General features: G+C 35.5%; 2 protein-coding genes across 9 annotated transcripts in view; one reads left to right on the top strand and one right to left on the bottom strand.

Moving 5' to 3' along the window:
- The window catches only part of NBEA (neurobeachin), a 678,493-nt gene that overhangs the window by 13,330 nt on the left and 640,217 nt on the right, over window positions 1-24,946 (top strand). The window lies entirely within an intron of this gene.
- LOC109266047 (small ubiquitin-related modifier 1-like) lies at window positions 17,878-18,777 on the bottom strand. The gene has a single exon (XM_053900330.1). It carries the CDS (start codon window positions 18,696-18,698, stop codon window positions 18,330-18,332), a length of 369 nt encoding a protein of 122 aa, XP_053756305.1. The 5' UTR covers window positions 18,699-18,777; the 3' UTR covers window positions 17,878-18,329.

The following is a 24,946-nucleotide window of genomic DNA, read 5'->3' as shown; positions in this document are numbered from 1 at the left end:
TAACATATAAAAATACAGGAATGGGGTGCTTGGCTGGCCTAGTCCGTAGAGCATGTGACTCTTGATCTCTTGTTCATGAGTTCAAGCCTCACAAGGGAGGTAGAGATGACTTAAAAAGAATAAAATCTTAGGGCGCCTGGGTGGCTCAGTCAGTTAAGCGTCCAACTTCAGCTCAGGTCATGATCTCATGGTTCATAGGTTCAAGCCCCGCTTCGGGCTGTGTGCTGACAGCTCAAGGCTGGAGCCTGTTTCAGATTCTGTGCCTCCCTCTCTCTCTCTGCCCCTCCCCCATTCACACTCTGTCTCTCAAAAATAAACATAAAAAAAATAAAACCTTTAAAAAATTTTGTTTAATGTTTATTTATTTTTGACAGAGAGAGAGAGAGAAACAGAGCATGAGTGGGGGAGGGGCAGAGAGAGGGGGAGACACAGAATCTGAAGCAGGCTCCAGGCTCTGAGCTGTCAGCACAGAGCCCAATGTGGGACTTGAAGTCACGAACTGCGAGACTGTGATGTGAGCCAGAGTCAGACGCCCGACCAACTGAGCCACCCAGGAGCCCCCCAGAAAATAAAATCTTAAAAAAAATTAAAGGAATGTTTCATACTGGCAGAGGATAAAGGAGACTTATTTTGAGAGTATCATAATTCAGAAGAGAAACTAAAGGTGAATAGGGAAAAACTAATTGCATTGACTTCTTTTTGAAATGTGTAATTAACTATTGTCCTATTAAAGATACTGATATTTTGCTTGTACTAAAAATTAATTATTTGGATATGAATTTCATATATGTTCATCTGAATAATGTTCGTTGTCCTTAATGCTTGGCTTGGCAGGTATTTCTATGAGTGGTAAGATAACTGGGCTTCATAAGTAGCCGAGGAGAGCTACACACAAAAAAATAGTTTGCTAAATCTCCATTTAGTTGAGCTCTTGCTAGAAGAAACAGACTTTTCCCTTGGATACCTTGTAGCCATATGCATGAGGCTAGGATAATAGAGTAGACATAAGCTGCGGTGTTCCCAGGTATTCTATAAAACCTGTTGTTCATGTTATTTCCAAATTGCTGTGTCCCCAACTGTCCTCATGTCTGAAACTCCACAGATAATTTTCAGAGAGATACCATGGGGTTTAATGCATGAAGCTCCTACATTTTAAAATGTTTGTTATTTACTTTATCCAACCAAGAAGAAATGTAAGTACTGTATTTGGGAAATGAATATTTCTAAATGAATACTTTGATTACTAACATTTAAAAACTATTTTCACTATGCTATATTAATTTAGCTACTGCTTTACCATGTCAATTTCTTAAAATAATGTTATGCATCCAGCACACTTATTTTCAACAAATAGGCATGAGTATCTTAATAAAGAATACATATTTTTAATGGTGGTATGTGGCTTTAGAAGTCAGTAAGAATTATTTCTTAATTTTTATTTTTTCAAATGTCATTATTACTAGGTTTATTTCAAAGCTAACTCAGTTTGTTCAAAGTCTTTATGTCTTTTTGATTGTGAGAAAATTCACCGGTATAACTGTTTTTATATTCCCAAATTGGAACTCTGTACCCACTAAATAGTAACTCCCCAGTCCTTTTCCCTCGGTTCCTGGTGACCACTATTGTACTTTCTGTCCCTGTGAGTTTGACTATTCTGGTTACTTCATATAAGTGTCATCCTACAGTATTTTTCCTTTTGTCTGGCTTATTTCACTTAGCATATGTCTTCAAAGAGTAAGAGTTTTTTATTCAAACCAGTCTCCATTGGCAACACAGATAAGATACTCTGGAGACTGTATTTGTAGGTTACATTTGTAAATTCAGGATCTGTATGTATCAGTCTCTTTGTTGATGGAAATGAAAAACAGCCTCCAATAAGAAAAAGTAATTTCTATATGACTCAGGCTCGTTACTCCTATTTTTGAATATTATGTGGAATAGAGATACAGAGACCATAGTAATATTTCTTAAAAATTTACGTTTTCTCTCTTTGCTTTGTTTCCATAGTATAGCTGCTTTTGATCCTCTTATCCTAGAACTTGTCAAAAAAAATCAGCACACAGTTCTAACCTTGTAAATTCTTAGTATTCCTTTCTTCTCTCTATATTACAAAGCCTAAAATAATTTCCATTTAGACTGGTAAGACAGTCTCAGGGTGGCAGGAGTAAGAGACTCAGCAGGCCAAGCCAGAATTCTCTTGAGTAGGCACAGGGAAAGAAAGACCAGGAATAATACTCAAACATGAATAATTCTTGTCATCTAAAAAATTAATTAATTATGGAAGACAGCAGCAATTTGTTGCAGTGATTCCAATTTCTTATAGAATATTCAGTAGTGATTTTACCTCAACTTCTCCTTCATTAAAAAAAATACAACAACCTGTAATTTATTTTTTTCTTAAGAGGTTTTTTGTTAATCTGCCTGCATTGAACAGTCTGTTTTAAAATAAAAAAAAAAAAAACGCTTTTCTCTAAAATTTATCTTTTTTTTTTTAAATGTTCATTTATTTTTGAGAGAGAGACAGAGCACAGATGGGGGAGGGGCAGAGGGAGACACAGAATCTGAAGAAGGCTCCAGGCTCTGAGTTGTCAGCACAGAGCCCAGGGCGGGGCTCAAACTCACCAAGTGTGAGATCATGACCTCAGCTGAAGTCTCATGCTTAACAGACTGAGCCACCCAGGTGCCCTTCTAAAACGTGTCTTTCATCTTATGTACCTAGTTAGAAGCTTCTAGAGAGCATGCCCCTATTTATTTGAACTCATTTTTGTAGTATACAGCTTCTGAAGGTGAATCTTTAGTTTTAACTGCTTTTTTCTTTATTTTTAAGAAATAACATAATTTATCCATCCTCTTTTATACCCCTGCAGTATAGGCCTACTTTATCTTAAATAACTTAGTAAAGATTTATCAGTCATGGCTATGTTTATGCCATTTTAAAGTCTATTGAAAACTTGGTCTCATTGTAAGTTTGTCTCTTCATATATTTACTACTTGTTTTAAAGTGCTTCTTCTTTTGGCTTATCTGTAGCTGTACTGTCCAGGGTAGAAGCCCCTGTGTTTTGTGGCTGTCAAGCACTTCTTACAACACAGCTAATAAGAATTTAGATATGCTTTAAGTTTAAATACAGCATTTCAAAGACTTAGATGAGGAAAATAATGTAAAATATCTCATTAATTTTTATGTTGGTTTCATGTTGAAATGAAATTATCTTGGTTATATTGCCACTTGGGTTATTTATTAATTTATAAAGTGAGTTAACTTCACCTGTTCCATTTTAGTTCTTTTAATGTGGCTATTAGGTAACTTTTAAATCATATATGTGGTTCACATTATATTTCTTCTAGTTTTTGTCTATAGCTAACTTAATTGTTAGGTATACAGGTGACTCAGGAATTAGGTCTTGTGTTGAAAACTTTGGGAAATAAATTACACTTTGCATGATTTTCTAAGCTATCATACCCTTTATCTTCTTTTATTAAAATCTTTTTAATGTTTATTTATTTTTGAGAGAGAGAGAAAAAGAGAGAGAGAGCGAGGAAGGGGCAGAGAGAGGAGGAGACAGAATCAGAAGCAGCCTCCAGGCTCTGAGCTGTCAGCACAGAGCCCTACGTGGGGCTGGAACCCATGAACCATGAGATCATGACTTGAGCTGAAGTTGAATGCTTAACCAGCTGAGCCACCCAGGTGCTCCCTTGCCCATTATCTTAGGAGAAAAAAAAAAAGATTCACTCTTAACACTGCTATTAGAGTATGTTCATCAGTAAGAAGGGGATAGATTTCAAATTTTTAAGTTATGATTGAGGGAAGGGACAATGGGAAGAGATTCCTGATGCCTGGTGATGGGTCTGATACAAAGTAAGCACTCAATGATTATTATTTTTTTTAAACGTGTAGGTTGAGATTTGAAAAGGTGGTGATGATAGGGTATATGACATGTATAATTTACTGAGTGAAGTTGTAATTTAAATACAATTGAGTAAACTTGTGTAAATTTCAGCCCTGTGGAGAGAGGAGGTGAGTTTAGTTTTCATTGCTTACCCTTTTACTGCATGTGAGGAGAAGGAGCTAGATTTCTGTTGGGCATTTGTAGTTCATGATTAAGAGAGAAGGTGGAGGAAGAGATGATGGGCACTGAGTGTGTTAAATTATTTTCAATTTCATCAGTCTCATAAAATCAGAACTCTAAAAATTAACATTTTATCAAAGTTGAGTTAATGGTTTTCCGAAATCTAGAAGATTCAAGCTAGCTTGATATAGTTCAGTTTCAGGATCACCACAAATAAGTCTTTTTCTTAACTGGTCTGGTGTTAACTGTTTTGGTGAACTTTTTCTTCCTCTGTAAGGAAATCCTGTTCCTTCCTACTGCTGAAAGGACTCTGGTTTTTCCTTTCTGCCAACCAAATTACAGTTTTTCATTATGTAGCATTCCAGAATTGAAAGAATGTTCCAGAAAAATATGTTAGGTCAAATATTATATGTAATAATGTAGAAACTATTTATAAGGTAGCATATTTACTTGTCTTGGTTTTTAAGAGTTGAGCTTTAATGATTCATCTTTATCAAAGTGTGACTTTTTCACATTGCAAGTTTCTTTGGAGTATCTGTTCCATGCTAAGGTGTGAATTTTTCCCCCTAGCTGTTAATCTATTCACATGCTTGTTTCATTGCTATTATTGTTGAAGTCATCAACCTGGCAGACAGCAGACCCTAATTGGGTGGGATTGTAGATTCAGTCTTTTAACCATTCACTTTACTAAGTTTAGATTCAAATGGAAATGTAACCCATTTCCTTGGTCTCATTAGTACCACACAGGGACTGACTAAACTAATTGGTCACAGTTCAGTAATATTGCCTGAATGGTCTTGGAGTTGTTTTGAACTATTACCATTTCCTCATTTGGGCCTTAGGATCAAAAAGCATTCATTTTTAGGATGACTGACTTATTTCAGGGATGGGTTGAGTAGCTGTGAAGAAGCTATTTTCTCAGTGAAAATACTCATTTAGATACTTTTATAGGAATTATGTTGAGCAAATATATTTTAGTCAGATTTGCTGATTTTAAAAATTAATTATATTGGGCTTTTTTAAAATTCCAGAAATAATATTTAACCTGATTAGTAATTGCGCTCTGAAAGGTAAACTAATGTATTTTAGTTACTGCATGACAAACTGTCATTCAGAATGACAGCTGAACCCAATTACATTGAAAAATTAGGCTGCCAAACTGAAATAAATTGAAAATGACCTGCCTAGAATGTATGGGACATAGACATTTGCAACATAGATTTCAGTTCCAGGGAGAGAGTGGTTGGGGCTGGGTCAATATGATAATGTATTTTGTACCTTAGAGCCTTAATTTATTATCTTCATATGTAAAAGGCATAAAGATATATTAATGGGGAGGTAGTATATGAGGATAGAATTTAATAATTACATGTATCGTTTGTGATATGTTACTAGTTGTTAAAAAGGGACTGTGTTAATGTAGTTTATTCCTAAGGAAAAAGCAGAGATCTTAGAAAAGTTTTGCTTTATACTGTGATAGAGATTAATGTTTAATATATACTGTTATTGAATTATATTATTTTATAGTTGGCTTGACTTATTTTCTAATTGATTTAAGTATTCAGGGTAGAGTACTATATTTAATTTGCAGGTTATCTAGTTCTTTTGTTCATAGTTACTTCTTCTGTGCCCTTCTTTCCACCCCCATTTAAATACTGGTCTACTGGGTCTGACTGTATGTACTCATTTTCAACCTGCCCTTCATATCTGACTGCCTATCCCTTTTATTCAAGCAAATATTTATTGAGTACTCACCATATGTAATGCTAGGCATTGAGGATACAATGATCAAGACAAATCCCTGCCCTAGAGTGTTTAATGCTATGGAGGGTGATAATTACAGGCAATTATATCTGTAAATTCTATGATAGAAACGAATCAGGTTATGGTGGGCCACACTGAAAGGAGAAATGTACTAATGAAGTCAAAGGAAGGCATCAAGGGAAGGCTTCACACAAGCAGTTATGCTTGAGCTGAGGTTTGAAAGCTGGCTAGGTCTGTCTAGAGCTGTGCAGTCATAGGGTAGACACGAGCCACGTGTGGCTGGTGAGCACATGAAATGTACTGAAAGCATAAAACGCACACTTGACTTTGAAAACTTGGTATAAAAATCATAATAATTTGAAAATATTTATTACATGTTAAAATGGCGTTTTACATATACTGGGTTAAATGAAATATAACTGAATTTCTCCTGTTTCTCTTTACATTTTCTTCTATTGTGGTTAATAAAATTTTAAATTATATATGGCTTACATAATATTTTCACTGGGCAGCACTGGTTTAGAAGGGAATATCTTAAAAATAAATGAACCATTGGAGGGATAGAAATAAACTAATGTTCTAGCATGTTTTCTTTCTTTATATGTATGCATCTGTGTGTGTATATATACATATACAAATATATATTTATACATGCTGACACACACATATATAATCTTTATATTGTTTGAACCACTCATGTTTTCGGTTTTCTTGTTATGTATCAGTAAACCTCATCCTAACTGATGCATTGACTTAATAGCAATAATTTAAAAACCACATCTCATTGGGGAAAAACTTGTTCTCCCTGCTCTGGTAAAAATTGCCTAAATAATTCATAGAAATCAATATGGCAACAAATTAAAATGCATCTTATTGTCAGCAAATACTTTGGAAGGCAAATTGTAAACATTGCTTCAGAGTTGAAGAAGCAGTTACAATAAAATGTAAGAATTGGTTGGATGAAAATTATTTCTAACGTGTTTTACTAGATATTTGCTTGAATTATTTGCTAGACTGTTTCTTAATGAAAGAAATGACTACTTGTTATGAATTACTGTTAGAAAATATATGTGAAAATATACTTTCTGGAAATTCGTGTTTATCCTGTTTACTAAAACAGAAGTTGAGAAGTAGCCATAACTTTACCTGGAAAGCAGGACATAACAGTTTGTTATTTATTTGATTTATCAGAATCAGAGTCCCCTATTGTATTTAGAGTGCTAATTTTAGTATTGTCAGGAGTACCATATTTAAAATTTATTTTTTTTGATACAGAGACAGAGCATGAACAGGGCAGGGGCAGAGAGAGAGGAAGACACAGAATCTGAAGCAGGCTCCAGGCTCTGAGCTGTCAGCACAGAGCCCGATGCGGGGCTCGAACTCACTGACTGTGAGATCATGACCTGAGCTGACGTCGGACGCTTAACCGACTGAGCCACCCAGGCGCCCCGGGAGCACCATATTTTAAATAGGACCCTGATTTTGAATACTAGAATTCTGGAATGCTAGTACATGATAAAGTTTCAAAGATTATCTGGTTTTCAGATATGGAAACCTAGGCACAGGAAAGTTACTGGTTTAATCTGGGTTACACAGTTTTTAAATTGCCATGCTTTAGGACTGGATTTCAGGTCTCTGAATTTCTAATCTAGCAATTATTCCTTTTATTATATTCAACTTGAGTTACCTGGGCTTGGCTGGTGTGCTAATTTGCTAAGGCTGCTGTCACAGAACAGATAGCTTGAACAGCAGAAATTTATTTTCTCACTTCCATGTGCAGGAAGAGCCAGGGGAAGAGCATTATCTAGGTGACTAGGTGATTAGTAGGCAAACACTTGATACCCCTTGGATCAAATTAATACTGGAACAACATTGGGACCAGCGGGTGCTAGAAATATTGGACTGGAGAAAGAACTGTTGTAAGAAGCTTCTGGGTGATTCACAGCAGTGTCCAGAGTAGAGGACGCGTCACAGCAGTGTTCTTGGGATGTCTTGCCTCAAAGCTAGCACGATGCATTTGGATAATTGTCTAGTTTTTGAGAGTTGGCGATATGTGTTGTCTTCTTCCATTAAAATTTAAGAGTATATATACTTCAGCAACATTCTTGGATGTTCTAAACCTTGAAAGATTTATAAATACCCAGTGGAGAGGAGAAGGAGATTAAACATATTTTTATTTCTCAGTGGTGACTGGGAGCTAAATTGCTTATTCCTAGGAATAGTATGGTCAAACCTGGGGTAGAAAGGGATTGGAAAGATGAATCTTTTCTTTAAAGACTTCAGATTCTAAAAAGAGAGACTGATGTGTAAATTTAAAAAATACTGAATAATGTGATCAGGCCTTTGTCGCTTGACTAATCTGAATTCAAGTGTTTGTTCTGCCTTTTATTTCTCCTGTTATCTCAAGAAAAAGTGTGTATTAGAATACAACATCACAGAAGAGAAAGTGACAAAACTGTTTGCAGAAGTCAGGAAAGACTTTAAGGTAGAGGATTCTCTTGAGATTGGATTTGAAGGGTGAGCAGGCGTTTGCTGAGTAGATCGGGTAGAGTGAGAGTATTCTATCTACATCTGGAAATTTGGATCAGCATAGTATGTTTAAAGTAGTACCTTCTTTGTAGCAATGTTTTTCTCTCCCATCAAATTACTGCCTATCCTTAGGACTTAGCTTAAGCTTCTGTCTCTACTGGATTCTTCTCTAATTCAGAGTCAGAGACAGTTTTCAGGAAGTTAAGTATTTCCAGTTTTTGCATTACATTAGTTATCTTTTAAATACATTAATCTGTCAACAAACTCAGGAGTCACTTAAAATGTGATGTGGTTGGCAAACTGCAGTTGGCAAAATCAAGGTCTCTAGACGTCAAGGTGGAGGGAGAGCAGGAAAAATAAAAATAATGCTTTAAACATGTATGCTTTTATGAGTACATAAAGAAAAGTTCTGGAATGAGCTGCTTTCAAAACCAGAATCTGTTGCTTATTTCCACCAAACATAATAAAATAATGATAGTAGTTACAAGTTTTTGTTAGGTATTCTGCTATGCAGTTGACCGTTACTGATTTAATAATAGCACTTAGGGGTAAGAAAGGAAACACTACTACATTAAATGTACACATCAATTATGAGTTACATGTTGATTTCAGAAATGTTAATATATGAAAAATATTTCTTACAATAGAGAAAATAAAGTATTTTCAATTAAGGTAGTAACTCCATGAAATAGGCGTTTCTGTCCCCTTTTACACATGAGACAAATGAAGCTGGGTAAATTGGAAGCTCAGGACTTTGGGCAGTGTGGAGGAGAAGTTTTGGCAAGAGTGACAAGAGCAAAACAATACGTATGTACATTCCGTGTAAGGTGATCTGATTAGATAGACTAGTATTGTCTTACTCTTTCAGTATTTCTTGTGTTTCTCTCCTTGAAACAACAGGATTGGTCAGAGAGGACAGCCTGTTCAGTGGTGAAGTCTGTATAAATAGTGGGTGCTTCTTCTAGATCCATCCTGTACCTGCTCCTTTTAGGCCTTTTACAGCTATGAATTGATGTGCTGGACTATATTTAGATTTATGAATTAATGTGCAAATGCTATTTGAGTCAAATCTGTTTTTGTATCCTGGTTTTCTGTAAAGAGCTTGGCCTTTGTGGAATGACTAATCTGAATTCAAATCCTGGCTCTGCCTCTTCTTTGCTTTGTGACCTTGAGCCAAGTATTACATCTCTCTGAGCTTCTGTTTGTCTTCCTCTTTATGTCTGTATCTACACTGCATATATATATGGATATATAAGAAAATCCTTATATATGGAATGAAATAGATGTTATTTTCCTTCCCTCGTATTCCTTTCAGGTGGGAGCTGTGTATATAAATTGTATATTTGAAGATCATTATACTTTTAACAGTTTCTGCTTTAATACTGAATGTTTGTTTAGTACATTGCTATTGAAAATGTGGCCCCCAGAAGAGGTTTGCCTATTTGTAAAATGTTTCTTGGTCTGAGAGGAGATAAGGAGCTTGTGCCAGAATGTAAATCAAATTTGTTAGTAAGCACACTGTTTATTTCAAATATTTTTTTTCCATAACAAAACTTTCTTTGTGAAAGAAGTGTGTTGATTCATGTTCTGATTCAGCCTTCTCATTCATTGACTGGTACTCTGAGTAGCATGAATGGAGAGTACTTTTAGGGGGTACATTTTGAACAAAGTTTAGTTTTACTTATGTTGTGATGCTTTTATTCACTCATTAGAAAGATTTGGTATTGTTAGTGAAAAGATTATTGATTTTGGACTTGGATTCTGATCTTGTCTTTGTTACTAATTAGTTGGTCAAGTCATTTAAGCGTTGTAGACTTTATTTTGCGTGACTGAAAATAAAGATTGAATTAGAGTATTTTGTGGTACTCTCAGGCCTTAATATGCTAATAATCCATGATCTCTCAATAATGTTTTGTTTTTTTCTTTTAGAATCAGAACATAGGCCTGATATTAAAATAGAAAATAAGATACACTGGGGGTGCCTGGCTGGTTCAATGTCTAACTCTTGATTTTGGCTCAGGTCATGACTCCACGGTCATGGGATCAAGCCCCATGTTGGGCTCTGTGCTGGGCATGGAGCCTGCTAGGGATTCTCTCTCTCTGTCCCTCTCTGCCCCTCTCCCCTATTCATGCTCTCTCTCTCTCTCTCTCTCAAATAAAAAACAAAAGAGATACACTGGGACAGAAACATGCTGTAAGAAGTTTTTTTTTTTGTTTTTTTTTTAAATAGGTATTTTTATTAAGCTTTTGTCAACTGTATGCCAAGAAGTTGGTCCTAAAAATATGATGATAATGAAACTATTTTTTATTCATAAGTAGTAATATCCTGGAGGAGATAGACAAGTAAATATATAAATATAATTGTTAATGTGTTAGTGATATGTACCAAAAGTGTTGAAACAGGAGACTTTGAGAGACTAATTCCCTGGAACAGTAGTAGGCAAATATTTTCTGTAAAGATCCGGGCATTTTAGGCTTTATGGGCCATACTTTGTTTATTGCAACTGCTCTACTTTGCAGCTGTAGTGGGAAGGTAGCAACACTAATCTCTGACCTCAATTAGGTGTCCTATAATTATATTGAATTCTGACACTAGAGTTAGTGCAAACCTATAAGCTAAGGGCTTGGTCCCACAAGACTGTCTCCATTTCAGATGCCAGCTACAAGTGGGGCTTCCTACATTTCTGCCTGGCTGACTATAGCCCCGCCCCCCAAGTTCAGTAATTTGCTAGAATGACTCACAGAGCTCAGGAGAGCACCATACTTAGGATTAGTTTTATTATGAAAGCTGCAACTCAGGAAGATCCAAATGGAAGAGACATATAGGTCAGTATGTTAGAGGTGGGGAGTGGGTACGCAGAGCTTCGATGCCCTTTCTGGGCACCCTTTCAGCACATCGATATGTTCAACCTGGAAGCTTCCTGAATCTCATTGTTCAATAGTTTTTGTGGACTCATTGTGTAGGTGTGATTGATTTAATTGTTGACCACATAATTGAACTCAGTCTCCAGCCCTGTGCTCACATGCTTGGTCTTTCATTGGCTGGCTCCTCTCTTTTAAACTATCTAGGGACTGACCATGAGTCACCTTGTTAGCATAACATTAGGTATAATCAAAAGGGACTAATTATGGATAACAAAGGACACCTATGAAATGTCAAGGGTTTTGAAGCTATGTGCAAGGAACTGGGGCAAAGACCAAACATATATATTTCAGTTATACTGTGGTCAACCTTAAACACTATGTCCATGAACGGGCATGGTGGTATTTCAATAAAATCTTATTTACAATGAAGCAGCAAGCTAGAATTGATTTCTAGGCAGTAGTTTGTAGACCCTTTGCTCTAAATGGGATTGGCTTCTCCAAGAAGATGACACTTGAATTGTATCTTCTGTTTCTTCAAATTTTTTTTCTGATGTTACACTATTTTATAGAATTTTAAAAATAACATGTTACAATATTAGTGATGTTATTAGTGATGTAATTTTAGTGAAAATGTCTGTAGTACAGTGGTACTACCATAGAGAGATTTTTGTTTTAGGATGCTTGGTGAGTGATCAAGGAAGTTTTTCCACATGGGTACCTGATTACTAATGTGTGTTTTAATATCCATTGAGAAAGACTTCAGTTCTTCTCAGATACTAATTCATTTTTAGTCCTATAATTAAGAAGGCTTGAGTATTATCTACCAGATAACAACTAGTAGGTGTTATTTTTCTGAATGACCATGATTTTTATCATATTCCTTAATTAGTGATATTTTGTCTAATGTGTTGTTGTTGGAATGCTGTTTTTCATCTTTCTATTTTGTTTTGAGTCTCACTTCTTGTTTTTTTTTTTTTTTTTTTTTTTTTTTTTTTTTTTATTAAAGGAATTAGAGGCTTGCGTTTGAGTTTTATATCCATGACTAAGGAAAACTGTGTAGGTTCCACATTATGAGAGCTGTGCAGTGAGAGAATAGAAATGTGGCACTTAGTGCTGTGAAGTAGAGATCAAGGCATGGACATTTAAAAACTTGGTTTTTGCCTTTCATTTCTCCTTTTTGCCAGAGTATAAATTGTATCCTATTCTTGCCTGGAGATTTCACAATGAAAGAATAATCATGCTGGTAGCAATTAATCAATTTATCTTGTTAATTTAATTACTTAGTATGACTGAAGTTTCAAATGTGCGTAAAGATGAACATTTGGAAGGCCTCTAAACAAGGAATTTGGGGAGTGGGCCAGAACCGAACATTTTAAAGTGATGGCAAGGGGAGGGCTTGGGTTTGCTGTTATTCAGTTGCTTGGATGATGTGGTCGTGAGCTCTTAGGTTAGGGAGTGAAGAGAATTGGAGTGAAGAGAATTGCCCTTATGAGTACATGCAGAAATAGTGATGAAAATGAGGGTAATGGAAAAATAATCTTGTATTTTAGGGATAAAATAAAACAAAAAGAACCAAAGTAAAGCTCATTTGTTTTAAGTCAGTAGCCACAGATGAGTTACTAGTATCATCTTAAAACTGGAAGGGCAGTTACTTAAGTGTGTTTATAGGTATGGGCCACAGCAATAGTCTGTCAGTCAGTGACACGTGAATAGTTTATTCAGTTCTTTTAATTGAATATTTTTTTAAAAAAATGAATGCCTGTTAAATGTTGTTGGTACTGAGGCTCATATGGAGATAGTAATATAATAATAATAATAATAATAATAGTAATTTTTATCTGGTACTTTATGAAGAAGGCTAAGCACCATAATCTGATAATAACCCTGTGAGATAAAGTTCTGTTATCCACAGTTTACATACAAAGAAACAAGATTAAGCAATTTATCTTGGGTCATGCAGGTAGAGTTGGCCTGATGCCCAAGCCTTTTAACAGTTTTATTTTTCCTGGTGGACATAAATTTCATAAGTTTTTATAAGAGAAATACAAAGAATGATGGACTTTCTGAGGGGGGTGGTTAACATCTTTAGGGAGTGGAACCTCAGGGAAACTTTTATAAAGGAGAGACATGCAAGATTAAGTGAAAATATAAGATGAATCTTTGGTATGGAGTGTACTGAATGAAGAGTTATAGGGGTCATAAAGCTGATCCATTTCTTTCATTGTGGCCTTTTGCAAACTACCCCATGCTGCTTTTTTTCTCCAGAAAAAAAAATGTTAAGACTTTGAGGCTTTGTAGTTGTATTTCACTTCTAGGAGACTTCTCTACTTGTTTACATACCTACGCTTATGTATTTAGGTGTAACTGTAAATGGATGTAGATTGTACATAATTATGAAATAGGTGCTAATATTAATCAGTACTTTAAAGAAATTAATCCATCTTGGGACGCCTGGGTGGCTCATTTGGATGAGTGTCCAACTCTTGATTTCAGCTCAGGTTATGATCTCACTGCCGTGAAATCGAACCTCACATCTGGCTCTGCACTGAGTGTGGCGCCTGTTTAAGATTCTCTCTCTCCCCCTCTTCTCTGCCCCTCCCCTGCTAGTGCTGTCTCTCTTTCTCTCCATCTTGATAACTGGGAGTCATTTACTTTCCAGACTAAGGTTCATGAGCTTTAGGATTTTTTCATATTTCCTGTGCTTGTCATCTTACCACTTGGATTTTACCATTTACATTTTACAGAACTCACTTTATCACTTATCCATCCATCAATCCATCTTGTTTTTGGTCTTTTTTTTTTTTTTTTTTGGCATATATTTCAAATCAGGTTGTAGCTATACATATCTTTTATTTCAAATTCAGTATTTGGTTATGGTCTCCCTAAACACTCCCCTCCAAACTACATATGATGAAAACATCAATCTTAAATATAACATTCAGTATTCACACATGCTTGTACCTGAGTAACCCAAACCCCCATCAAGATAAAAAATCCTATAGTCACTTCAGAAAGTTCCCTCATACCCTCTACCAGTTAATCTCTACCCCGTATCCCCAGAGACATCCACTCAAGTTTTTTCCCACCATAGACTATTGTCATAGAATTTGTATAAATGGGATCTGACAAAATGAATAAACTCTTCTCAGTAAAGCTTCTTTTCATTTAACATAGTGCTTTTGCCATTTGTTCATATTGTTGTGTTTATCAGCAGTTTGTTACTTTTTATTGCTGAGTAGCAGACTATCATGTGAATTTACCATAGTTTATTCTTGTGTTGATGGAACTCTGGGCTGTTTCCAGTTTGGGGCCATTATAAAAGAATAAAGCTTCTTTTAACATTCTTATACAAAAGTCATTTGGGGATTTGTATTTTATTTCCTTTGGGTAAATACTTAAGAATGTAATTGCTGGGTCAGAGAGATGGTGTATATTTGGTTTAACAAGAATCTGTTAGACCTATTTCCAAATGGATGAAACATTTTGTACTTCCAACACTGTGTGAGAGAACCCATTCTTACCAGCATTTTACATGGTTAGTGCTCTTAGTGATTCTTATGGATGTATAATAGTTTAGTTCATTGTAGTTTTAGTTTGCACTTCTGTGATGGCTAATGATGATTAATATATTTTCATATCCTTAATTGGTGGTTTGTTAATATTTTGCGAAGCACCTGTTCAAATGTTCTGCCATTTTTAAATTAAAAAAAATATTTAGAAGTTCTTTATATATCTTACATACCATTCCATTGTCATATATGTTTTTGGAAAATTTTTTGTCTTTAAATTTTTTATTTATCTATAGCTATCTTTTCATGAACAAAGGCTTTTTAATTTTGATTAAGTCTAATTCATCAGTTTTTTCCTTTATGGTTTTTGCTTTCTGTGTCCTTAAGAATATGCCCTGTAAGAATCTTCACTACAGATGATGCAGATATTCTTCTGTGTTTTCTTCTAGGAGTTTTATAGTTGTTTAGTCTGTGATCTATATAAAATTAATTCTTGTCTGTGTATGAGTTATGGATCCAGGTTTTATTTTTCTTCCCCATATTGATATCCATCTGTTTCATTGTTATTTGTGGAAAAGACTTTCCTTTCTCTATTGGATTACTGTAGCACCTGTGTAGAAAACTGATTGGAGCGTCAGTGAGTCTATCCTGTTCTAGTGACCTGTTTGTCAGTCTTTATGCCAGTGCTATGGTATCTTGATTACCGGAGCTTTATGATAAATTTTTAAATTGGGTGGTTTGTGCATCCTCCATGTTTCTTTTCCTAAGATAGCTTTGAATATTCTAGTTGTCATGCTTTGTTGTTGTTGTTACATTTACATAAACCTTTTAGAATTCATGGTCAGTCTACAAAGAGGCCTGGGAGATTATAAATAGATTTGCAAGAATGTATAGTTTAACTTGGCAGAAGCAGGGTGTTGGGGGGGAGAGGTTGACTTCTTAAAAATCCTGAGTTTTCCATTTCATGAACATGGTGTATCTCTTATTTATTTAGGCCTTTTAAAAATTTCTCCCAGCAGTGTTTTGTTTTGTAGTTTGTAATTTAGAGGCATTACAAATTTTTTGTTACATTTATTTCTAAGTGCTTTATTGATGTTACATGTTATTATAAATAGAATTTTATTTAAAAAAAAATTTCTATGTTTATTTATTTTTGAGAGAGAGAGACCGAGCTAGCAGGGGAGGGGCAGAGAGAGAGAGGGAGACACAGAATCCGAAGCAGGCTCCAGGCTCTGAGCTGTCAGCACAGAGCCCGATGTGAGGCTCGATTGCAGGAATGGTGAGATCATGACTGAGATGTTTGCAGATGCTTAACCGACTGAACCTCCCGGGTGCCCTGCATAATTATGTTTTTTAAAGCAGCTTTCATAAGATACAGTTTACTTACTATAAAATTAATGTTTTTGTTTTTGTTTTTGTTTTTGTTTTGCATACAAGTCAATGACTTGGTATTCTCCATAATCATTCAACTATAACCATAATGTACTTTTTTAACATTTTCATCACCCCCCCAAAGAAAGCTCAAGCACACTTATGTCACTCCTCATTCACACCTCAAGCCTCTTGCAATCACTAACTTACTCTTTTTATATTTGCCTGTTCAGTCACACTACATGTCATCTTTATGTTTGACTTCCCTTATTTAGCATGTGAGGTTCACTTATGTTCCTTTTTATTGCCAAACACTGATTCCATTGTGGGGTATACTGCATTCTGACTGTCCATTTACTAGTTTATGGACATTTGAATTGTTGCCAATTTTTAGCTTTTATTAATAATGCTGTTTTGAATATTTGTATAAACGTCTGTGTGGATATACATTTCCATAGATACATAGTATTAAAATTGCTGGGTCATATGGTAAATGTGTGTTTAACTTTTTAAGAAACTACTAAATTGTTTTCCAGAGTGATTACCATGTTACATTATCAGTGGCAATGCTACATTGATTTTTGAATGTTAAAACAGCTTTCATCCTGAGGTACCTCTGCTGCATTTTCCATTTTCTATATTGCTGGGCTTGGCTTGCTTACAATATTAAGGATTTCTGTGGTTGTGTTCATGAGAGACTGTGGTCTGTAATTTTATTTTCTTGTAATGTCCTTGTCAGGTTTTGCTACTGGGGTTATCATAAAATGGTTGGGAAGTGTTCCTTCTTCCTGTTTTATTAATGAGTTTTGTAGAATTCACCAATAGAAAATATCTAGGCCTGTTCTTTTTTTTATTGGAAGGTTTTTTGATAATGAACTTACCTTTTTGATAAATATGGGCTATTTGGATTTTCATTTATCTTGTGTCAGTTTGGAAAGTTGTATTTTACAAGGGATTTATCCATTCTATGTAAGTAATTGAATTTGTTGGCATACTGTTGTTCATAAACATTTCTGTAATATGCTTTTAACGTCTTTATGTTTGTAATGTAGGATTTGTAGTGATAATCCATCCCAGGTACTGACAATTTGCATTATTTTCTTTTTCTCTCTCTTATTCTCTTGAGCTAATGATTTATCAATTTTATCAATCATTTCAAAGAAACAAATTTGGCTCTGCTAATTTTTTATTTCATTGATTTCTGTGTTGTATTTCCACTCTTCTACTTGTTTTGTTTTTCTTTAAATTCATAAATGAAATCTTAGGCCAATGAGAGCTCTTTCTTTTCTAGCACTGTAGAATTCTCTCTCAGCACTGCTTTAGCTCATCTCACCAAATTTGATAGGATTTTGATGAGAGGAATTAAGTGTGTTGTTTTTGGAGGCACTTTAAAAGTTTTTATTGCTGTTGATTTCTGTAAATATTTTTATTTTCTATTCCTCTTTTTTACTGGGATTACATTTATATTAGATCTTTAATTTTGTACTATATGTCCCTGAGGTTCTTTTTTTTTTTTTAACTGTTTTTACAAATATTTTGTTTATTTTAATGAAGCTGGTCCAGACAATGTCCATTTAAAACCCATATCCCAGGCCAAAAAGTGAAAATAAAATAAAAAAGAACAGTGTTCTGTTGAACACACTTCTGCATGAATAACTTTATTAACTGCTAATGAAAATTAGAACTTTTCTGGGATCTTCTGACAAGACTTTTATCTTAAAATGCTTCCTCTTCAGTGAAGCCGTCTTTGGAGTTAGTCATTACTCTCGCGATCTCTGTCATCTCGACTCCAGCTTGCTATTTCTCTTCTTTTGGTCCAGACCCTCAAATTTTAAAAGAAACTTCAAGTTAAGGAAAAGTCATTTTTCCACAGTTCACTTCTCTGAAAAACTTCCATCTCCCACTGAAAGTCATAGTCCAGGAGTAAAGCAATCACATACTAGAACTTCAGGGCCGGTTGGAAAGTCATTACGAACACTCGCATTGGTCAACCTTATTTATCACAAGCCTGAAAATGCACAGTCCTGGAAAAGGTGGTGGCCTCTCTGTGCACACATGTAATTTTTTTAAACAGGAGAGTGCGATATGAAGGGGGCTGAGGTTTGATCACCAAAAATCAGCACAATGAAAACAAGTGATGGTGAATAATGGGCACTAGACTTCAAATTACCAGATGTTTTAAAGAGATGGGGTGCCAGTTTCCATTTCCGTTTTGAACACCACATTACAAAAGAACTATTTTTAAAAATAAAAAAGGGTTGAGGGTAAAGAAAAAAATAAAAAGAATATCTAAATCGTTGGATGACCCCGTTTGTTCCTGATAAACTCCAATCACATCTTCCTCCTCCATTCCCACTTCTTTTGGAGCATGATTATCAGCAATTCTCGGACCTGCAAAGAGAAACCTGAGCGAATTCATTGGAACTCCCTGTCTTGGACAGTATGATTCTTGGAGTTTCTTGAGATGTGTTGTCATTTTCACTTTGAAGTGAATCGCACTGCCATCCTGTCCAATGACTTTGAGTTTAATGTATTCTCCTTCCTTCTCATCCCCCAAGTCCTCAGTTGAAGGTTTTGCCTCCTGGTCAGACATGGTGACGGTGGCTTCACCCAGGGTCTCTGCACAGCAGGGGCGTTGGATCGGCAGAACCTGGCTCCCTGGCTCCGGGGTTTACAGATCTGTCTCTCTTCCCCACAGCACAACACCGCGGCTGGCTAGGCTCCTGAGGTTCTATTTGTTTTTTCCCAATCTTTTTCCTCTCATTTTTCTTCAGATTAAATACTTAAATTGATTTACCTTTAATTCCATTGGCTCTTTTTTTTTTTTATCTGATCTGCTACTTAGCCTATTCTGTGAACATTTTAATTTAAATGTCATAGCTTTCTATTGTACATTTTGTATTTGACTCTGTAGTTTGTAATTCTTTGCTATGATTCCCAGTCTTTTTATTCATTATGAGATGTGTTTTAAAGTTCCATGAACACAGTTATACTACTTGATTTAAAATCTTTATGTGTTTATTCAGGCATCTGGGTCCTCTGGATTTTGGTTTCTATTGATCATGTTTTATTTCATGAATGGACTATATTTTCTTTGTTATTTGTATGTGAAGTAATTTTGGATTGTTATCGTGAATGCTGTGAATAATGCTGTGTAGAGATTCTACATTTTGTTACGCTCTTCTGAATTTTGTTGACAAATTTTAAGGTGTCCGTTTACTTGGATAAACTCAAACTGCAGAACTCAATAGTTGGCATCAGTTGAAATCTTATGAATGTGAGTAGTTCATGGCTGAGCCAGACATTTGTCCAAGGTTATTTGGGGCTTCTTCTCTCTTGTGTTTTTGTTTCAAGAATTGCTTCTCTCATGTTCAAACTGCTGTGATTGTCCATAACTTCTGGTTCATGATGTAGATCGGGGCTTGTCCCTAAATAGAAAATCATAAGAAACAAAGAATTTTACAAAATACTGTTACTTTCTTATACCTGTCAACTCCCATTTCTATTCTTTTACGTGTCCGGTTTTGGTTGCTCTTCAGCACCTTCAGAAAGCTGTTTTTGAATATTTTGTCCAGAGTTTATAGTTCTTATCTGTACCGTGTTAAGAACCACTTCACTATTACCAGATTCATCCTCTATCCTAAATTTAAAAAACAACACAAAAAGCTTAATGTGCCATTAGTACACTCAACAAATGTAGAGCCTCTTATGTGTGCCTGACAAACATTGGCAATGCAACTATTAAAGACACAGATCCCTCCTTTCAGGGTTTTCACATGTCTGTAGAGGAAATAAATATAAACAGGTGTGAGAAGTACATTAATAGAAATATCTACTTGGACTAGATCATTTTTTTTTTTCAACGTTTATTTATTTTTGGGACAGAGAGAGACAGAGCATGAACGGGGGAGGGACAGAGAGAGAGGGAGACACAGAATCGGAAACAGGCTCCAGGCTCCGAGCCATCAGCCCAGAGCCTGACGCGGGGCTCGAACTCACGGACCGTGAGATCGTGACCTGGCTGAAGTCGGACGCTTAACCGACTGCGCCACCCAGGCGCCCCAATAGAAATATCTACTTGGAAAGAAAGTGGCAGAGAAAATGTGATTGTTTCTCACTGGGCTGGGCAATATGGGCACACTGACAGGGAGAGTTTAAGGAACACATTCTGAAGGAATACTATATCCTGCTTGGAGTTTGAAGGATTAATTGGTATTTTCAGGCAAACTGGGAGGGATAGATGTACTATGCTTTCAAGTTTCAATATAGGGACAAGAGAGATGATGTAAAACCTAGAGCCAAGTTCAGCTGGAAACTTTAAAATCATCCTTAACCTCTCTTCCTTTTCCTTCTATTGTGTCTGACTTTAAGATTTCTCCCTCTTAAATCTACTGATTTATTAAATTCACGTGTGACCTGGTCAGTTTTCTCTGGGAGGAGTGAGAGCTAGAACAGAAGAAAAGCCTTAGGTTTTACACTGCTCCTGAAATTTGTCAGCATTTCAGACAGTTGAGGCAACAAATGGACCTTGATCACAGTGTTAAGCTCATGGTAAGACTTAATTTTTTAGAATTGATCAGTCAATAGTGTTAAGTCCTACTATCAGTGTATTTTAATACATCTGTTTGTGTCAGGGATCTTTGCTCTATTTGTGTAGGAGTTTTAGTAGATGTGCATTAGAGGCTCATTAGCTTATTTAACTTTTGCTAATACACGTAGTTCCAGGCCCATCTTAATGTCTGGAGTAACTGTTCACCTTAGTAGTTGCTGGGTCCCTCAGAACACTGGCAGTGAGAACAAAGAAAATTTTAACCTTCCATTTGGGGAAGGGGATAGACTCAAATAATTTTGAAATATGGAGTCTCTTGATGGGGAAAAAGAGAGCTAGGAGGAAATGAATAAACCAGCAAGTGTTAAATCTTTGACTTGGTTAAGAGGTATCGGAGAGAGCATAGCGCCCTTCAGTGGTTACCCATTGTTCTTAAGGTAAAGCTGAAATTTTTTTTTTTTTTAAGGTTATTTATTTATTTTATGAGAGAGAAGCATGAGCCGGGGAGGGCAGAGAGAGAGTAGGAAATTGAGAGAATCCCAAGCAGGCCCCAAGCCACAAGTACAGAGCCTGGTGAGGGCCTCAAACTCACAAACCTTAAAATCATGACGTGAGCTGAAACCAAGAGTCGGACGCTTAACTGCCACCCAGGTGCCCCAAAGCTGTAAATTGTTAATATGATCTGCAAGTCCCTACATGATCTGATAGCACAGTAGCTCACTTATCTCATCTGTTGCCACTCTTCCATTCATTTATTCTTCTTCTTCTCCCTTGCTGTCTGTACTGCAACCACCAAGATGTTCTTTTATCTTTTATTAGAGGTTCTTCTTATCCTAGAGCTTTGGTAAACCCTATTATTCTGCCTGAAATTCTTTCCTTCATTTCCCTTTTATCTTCCTCTAGTTCCTTTCTCCTCTCCCAAATTAATTTTTCAGATATTTCGTGGCTTCTCCAAATAAGGTTATATGCACTAATAATCTAGCAACTAGAATATAAGCTTTTTTTTTTAATGTTTATTTTGAGAGAGAGAGAGAGAGAGAGAGAGTGTGTGTGTGTGTGTGTGTGTGAGCCAGAGAGGGGGGGAGAGAGAGAGAGAGAGAGAGAGAGAGAGAGAGAATCCCAAGCAGGCTCTGTGCTGTCAGTGCAGAGCCCAACGCGGGGCTTGCTTCCACTAATTGTGAAGTAATTATCTGAGCCAGAACCAAGAGTTGGACACTTAACCTACTAAGCCACACAGGCGCTCTCAGAATATAACCTTTATGGCACCGAGTTTTCCTGTGAACTACTGCATTGTGAGCACCTAATACAGTCCTTTGCATATGGTATGTGTTCAGGAAATATTTGAATGAATAACTGAAAGAATAAATCCAGAGATGAATTCAAAATTCCATTTAACTAATTTTTGGTGAGAAATAAATATGCCAAAAATTAGTGTGAGGAATTTATTCCTACCACTTCCTATTAGAATAAGGAGGTAGATATCTAGAAATAAATAATCAATTGCTTTCAGAGATTTATTGTCTCACTGTTTGAGAATGATCCCTGGTTACAGCATAGTGAGGAGTGCCTATCAAGCTGTAGTACTCATTATATAGATGCTGCCCAGTACATACACTGAATTGAACTACAGTGAATAACATTATGTTTGAATTTTGCTTAGTCTGTTACAAAGACAGTCGTGCAAGAAGTATTGTAATTTTTTCTACACACTACTAGGTTTTTCTTTAGATGTTTGAGCACCATTTTGATTACGCTTCTTCTAAAAAGATATGAAGAAATCAGTAAAAGATTACATATTTAAAGCTATTAAAATAAATGAAGTTTGATAGCATATATGAAATACTTACAAAGGGTACCTGTATTAAATTTAAATGACTTATTACTTACTTTAATGAAAAAAATGAGAAAAGTAAAGCTTTTAATAGGAGAAAATTATTTCTGATGAAAAAACTGTAAGAGTTGAAATATTTTAGAAAGTGAGGATGTTGACAGTCCATCCTTGAGGATCTTTTATAAAGACAATAGGAAAATATTAGTTGTAAAAGTATTTATCTCACTGAATAAAGACAACTAGCTTGGACAGGATCTCTCAATTATTTCCAGTTGTGATTATATGATTGCCTAGTTTTATTTAACATACTTACTCCTTTCAATAGGTCACATAGAATTATTTGCTCAATCATTTTTTTCCTTTTTATGTGTGTGCCTGAGAGTGTGATTGCTTGTGCGTGAATGTTGTACTTTGTCTCTCTCTCTTTTGTTTCCTTATAGTGCCTGGCATAAGGGATTTGCATTTTAAGAATGAGGTTTACTTTTTAAAAGTAAGATTTGCTCTTATTTAGAATTTGAGATAAAACATCTCAAATGAGATGAGATGAGATTTAACTGAAATCTTTAAAACTTTCACATGATTTTTATTCTCCCTAGAGAGTCATAGCAATTGAGGGGTGCTTATGCCTTTGCGACTTCTGTCCCAAAGAAAAGCCTCTGCCACTAGGTAAGAGTAATTAAGAATAGATTGGGGTTGGAGACCAGTGAACTCACAATATTTTTTTAATTTCTCTGATTAAAAAAAAATGCTCTCTTGGGGCTCCTAGGTGGCCCAGTCAGTTAAGTATCCTACCCTTGATTTCAGCTCAGGTCATGGTCCCAGGGTTGTGGGATCGAGCCCTGAGTTCAGGCTTCACACTGAGCATGGAACCTGCTTAAGATTGTCTGTTTCTCTATCCCTGTCTCTCTCTTCCTCTGCCCCTCTCCCCCACTGGTGCTATCTGGCTGTCTGTCTGTCTCTCTCTCAAAAAAAAAAAAAGTTTCCTTGGTGAAAAATTCAGGGTATTAGAAAGTAATAGTCACTCCTAACATTGTCATTGGAAGTCAGTACTTATAACTTGGTATAGTTCCTTCTGGGTTCTTTTTTTTTTTGTCTTGGGTAGGCATTAGAATAAAAGGCAGCCTTTACCCATGTTTTTGGGATGTTGCAACTATGGTGTTATGGCTTGAATTTACTGCCCTCCCCCTAACAACAACAACAACAACAACAACAACAACTTTATGTTGGAGTCTTAACCTACAGTAAGGTAGAGTGACCTTGGAGATAGGATTTTTACAGAGATAATCAGTTCAAATACAGTCATTTGGGTGGGTTTTAATCCTGTATGACTGTTATCCCTTTAAAAAGAGGAAATTTGGATACAGACATGCATAGAAGGAAGCTGATGTAAAGAGATAAGAGAATATGAAGATGGTCATCTGTATGCCAAGGAGAAAGGCCTGAAACAGATCCTTCTGCCACAGCCCTCCAGAGGAAATGGCCCTGCTGATACCTTGATCTCAGACTTTCAGACTTCAGACTGTGTGAGACCACATATTTGTTGGTTAAGCCATCTAGTTTGTGGTACCTTGTTAACACGGCCTTAGCAAACTAAATACATATGTATCAAATTGCCTTATAGCAATTTTATAATTACAATTACTTTATGTCTTATTTTTCTAAAGTTTTCTTATATTTCTTTGAGTATATTTTGTTTACTTGGGTATAACCCAACTAAATTGTATATTTTTTTGAGATTATATATTTTTCCTTATTTCATTTCCTACAGTATTTTATAGATGTATAAAAGATAATTTGTGTGATGCAAATAGGCATGCTTTTGATGAAAAACATTTATGTTATGTATAAGCAACACTATGTCCAATATAAAATTGAGTAGGAAGTTTTAAATTTTAGACTTTTTTTTTAGCTGAATAAACTTAGTTAATTCATATTCTTGGATTCTGATACATATATATATATATAATATGATATATATATTCGGATATATATGATATATACATATATATCATCTTTATAAGATTTGTGTGTTTGGATTATGTGATTAGAATTTTTTTAAATTAATATAACCATATTATAAGGCAATTATGGTAAAAAGAAAACAAGATGACTCATTGTTTCACCACTGAAACATCAGCTATTAATATTTTTGTTGTTTTTCTTATAGGGTTTCACCTATATAGAGAACTGGTTTATTTATATAATTATAATTGCCTATGTGTTTGTGTATATAAATTTATTTTAGCTAACATATTACAAAAAATTATGTCTTATGATACAGCTTTGTCAACTAATTTAGAATGGGTATATAATATGCTATTTGTGTATATAGTGCATTCATAAATGCACTATAACTTTTCTATTTTTGGATACTTAGGATGTTTCCAGTTGTTGACCATGACAAACATGCTGAAGAGAACATTTTTGTGCATAAATATGTTTCCATTATTAGGAATATTTT

This window comes from Panthera pardus, unplaced genomic scaffold (genome assembly GCF_024362965.1).
Source record: "Panthera pardus isolate Hobbes unplaced genomic scaffold, ASM2436296v1 HiC_scaffold_1, whole genome shotgun sequence".
Classification (NCBI taxonomy): Eukaryota; Metazoa; Chordata; class Mammalia; order Carnivora; family Felidae; genus Panthera; species Panthera pardus.
This window is presented reverse-complemented; position numbering and strand designations above follow the sequence as displayed.

What these genes read in the sequence shown, in the direction of transcription:
- LOC109266047 (XM_053900330.1), bottom strand. Translation starts at nt 18,698, where the DNA reads ATGTCTGACCAGGAGGCAAAACCTTCAACTGAGGACTTGGGGGATGAG.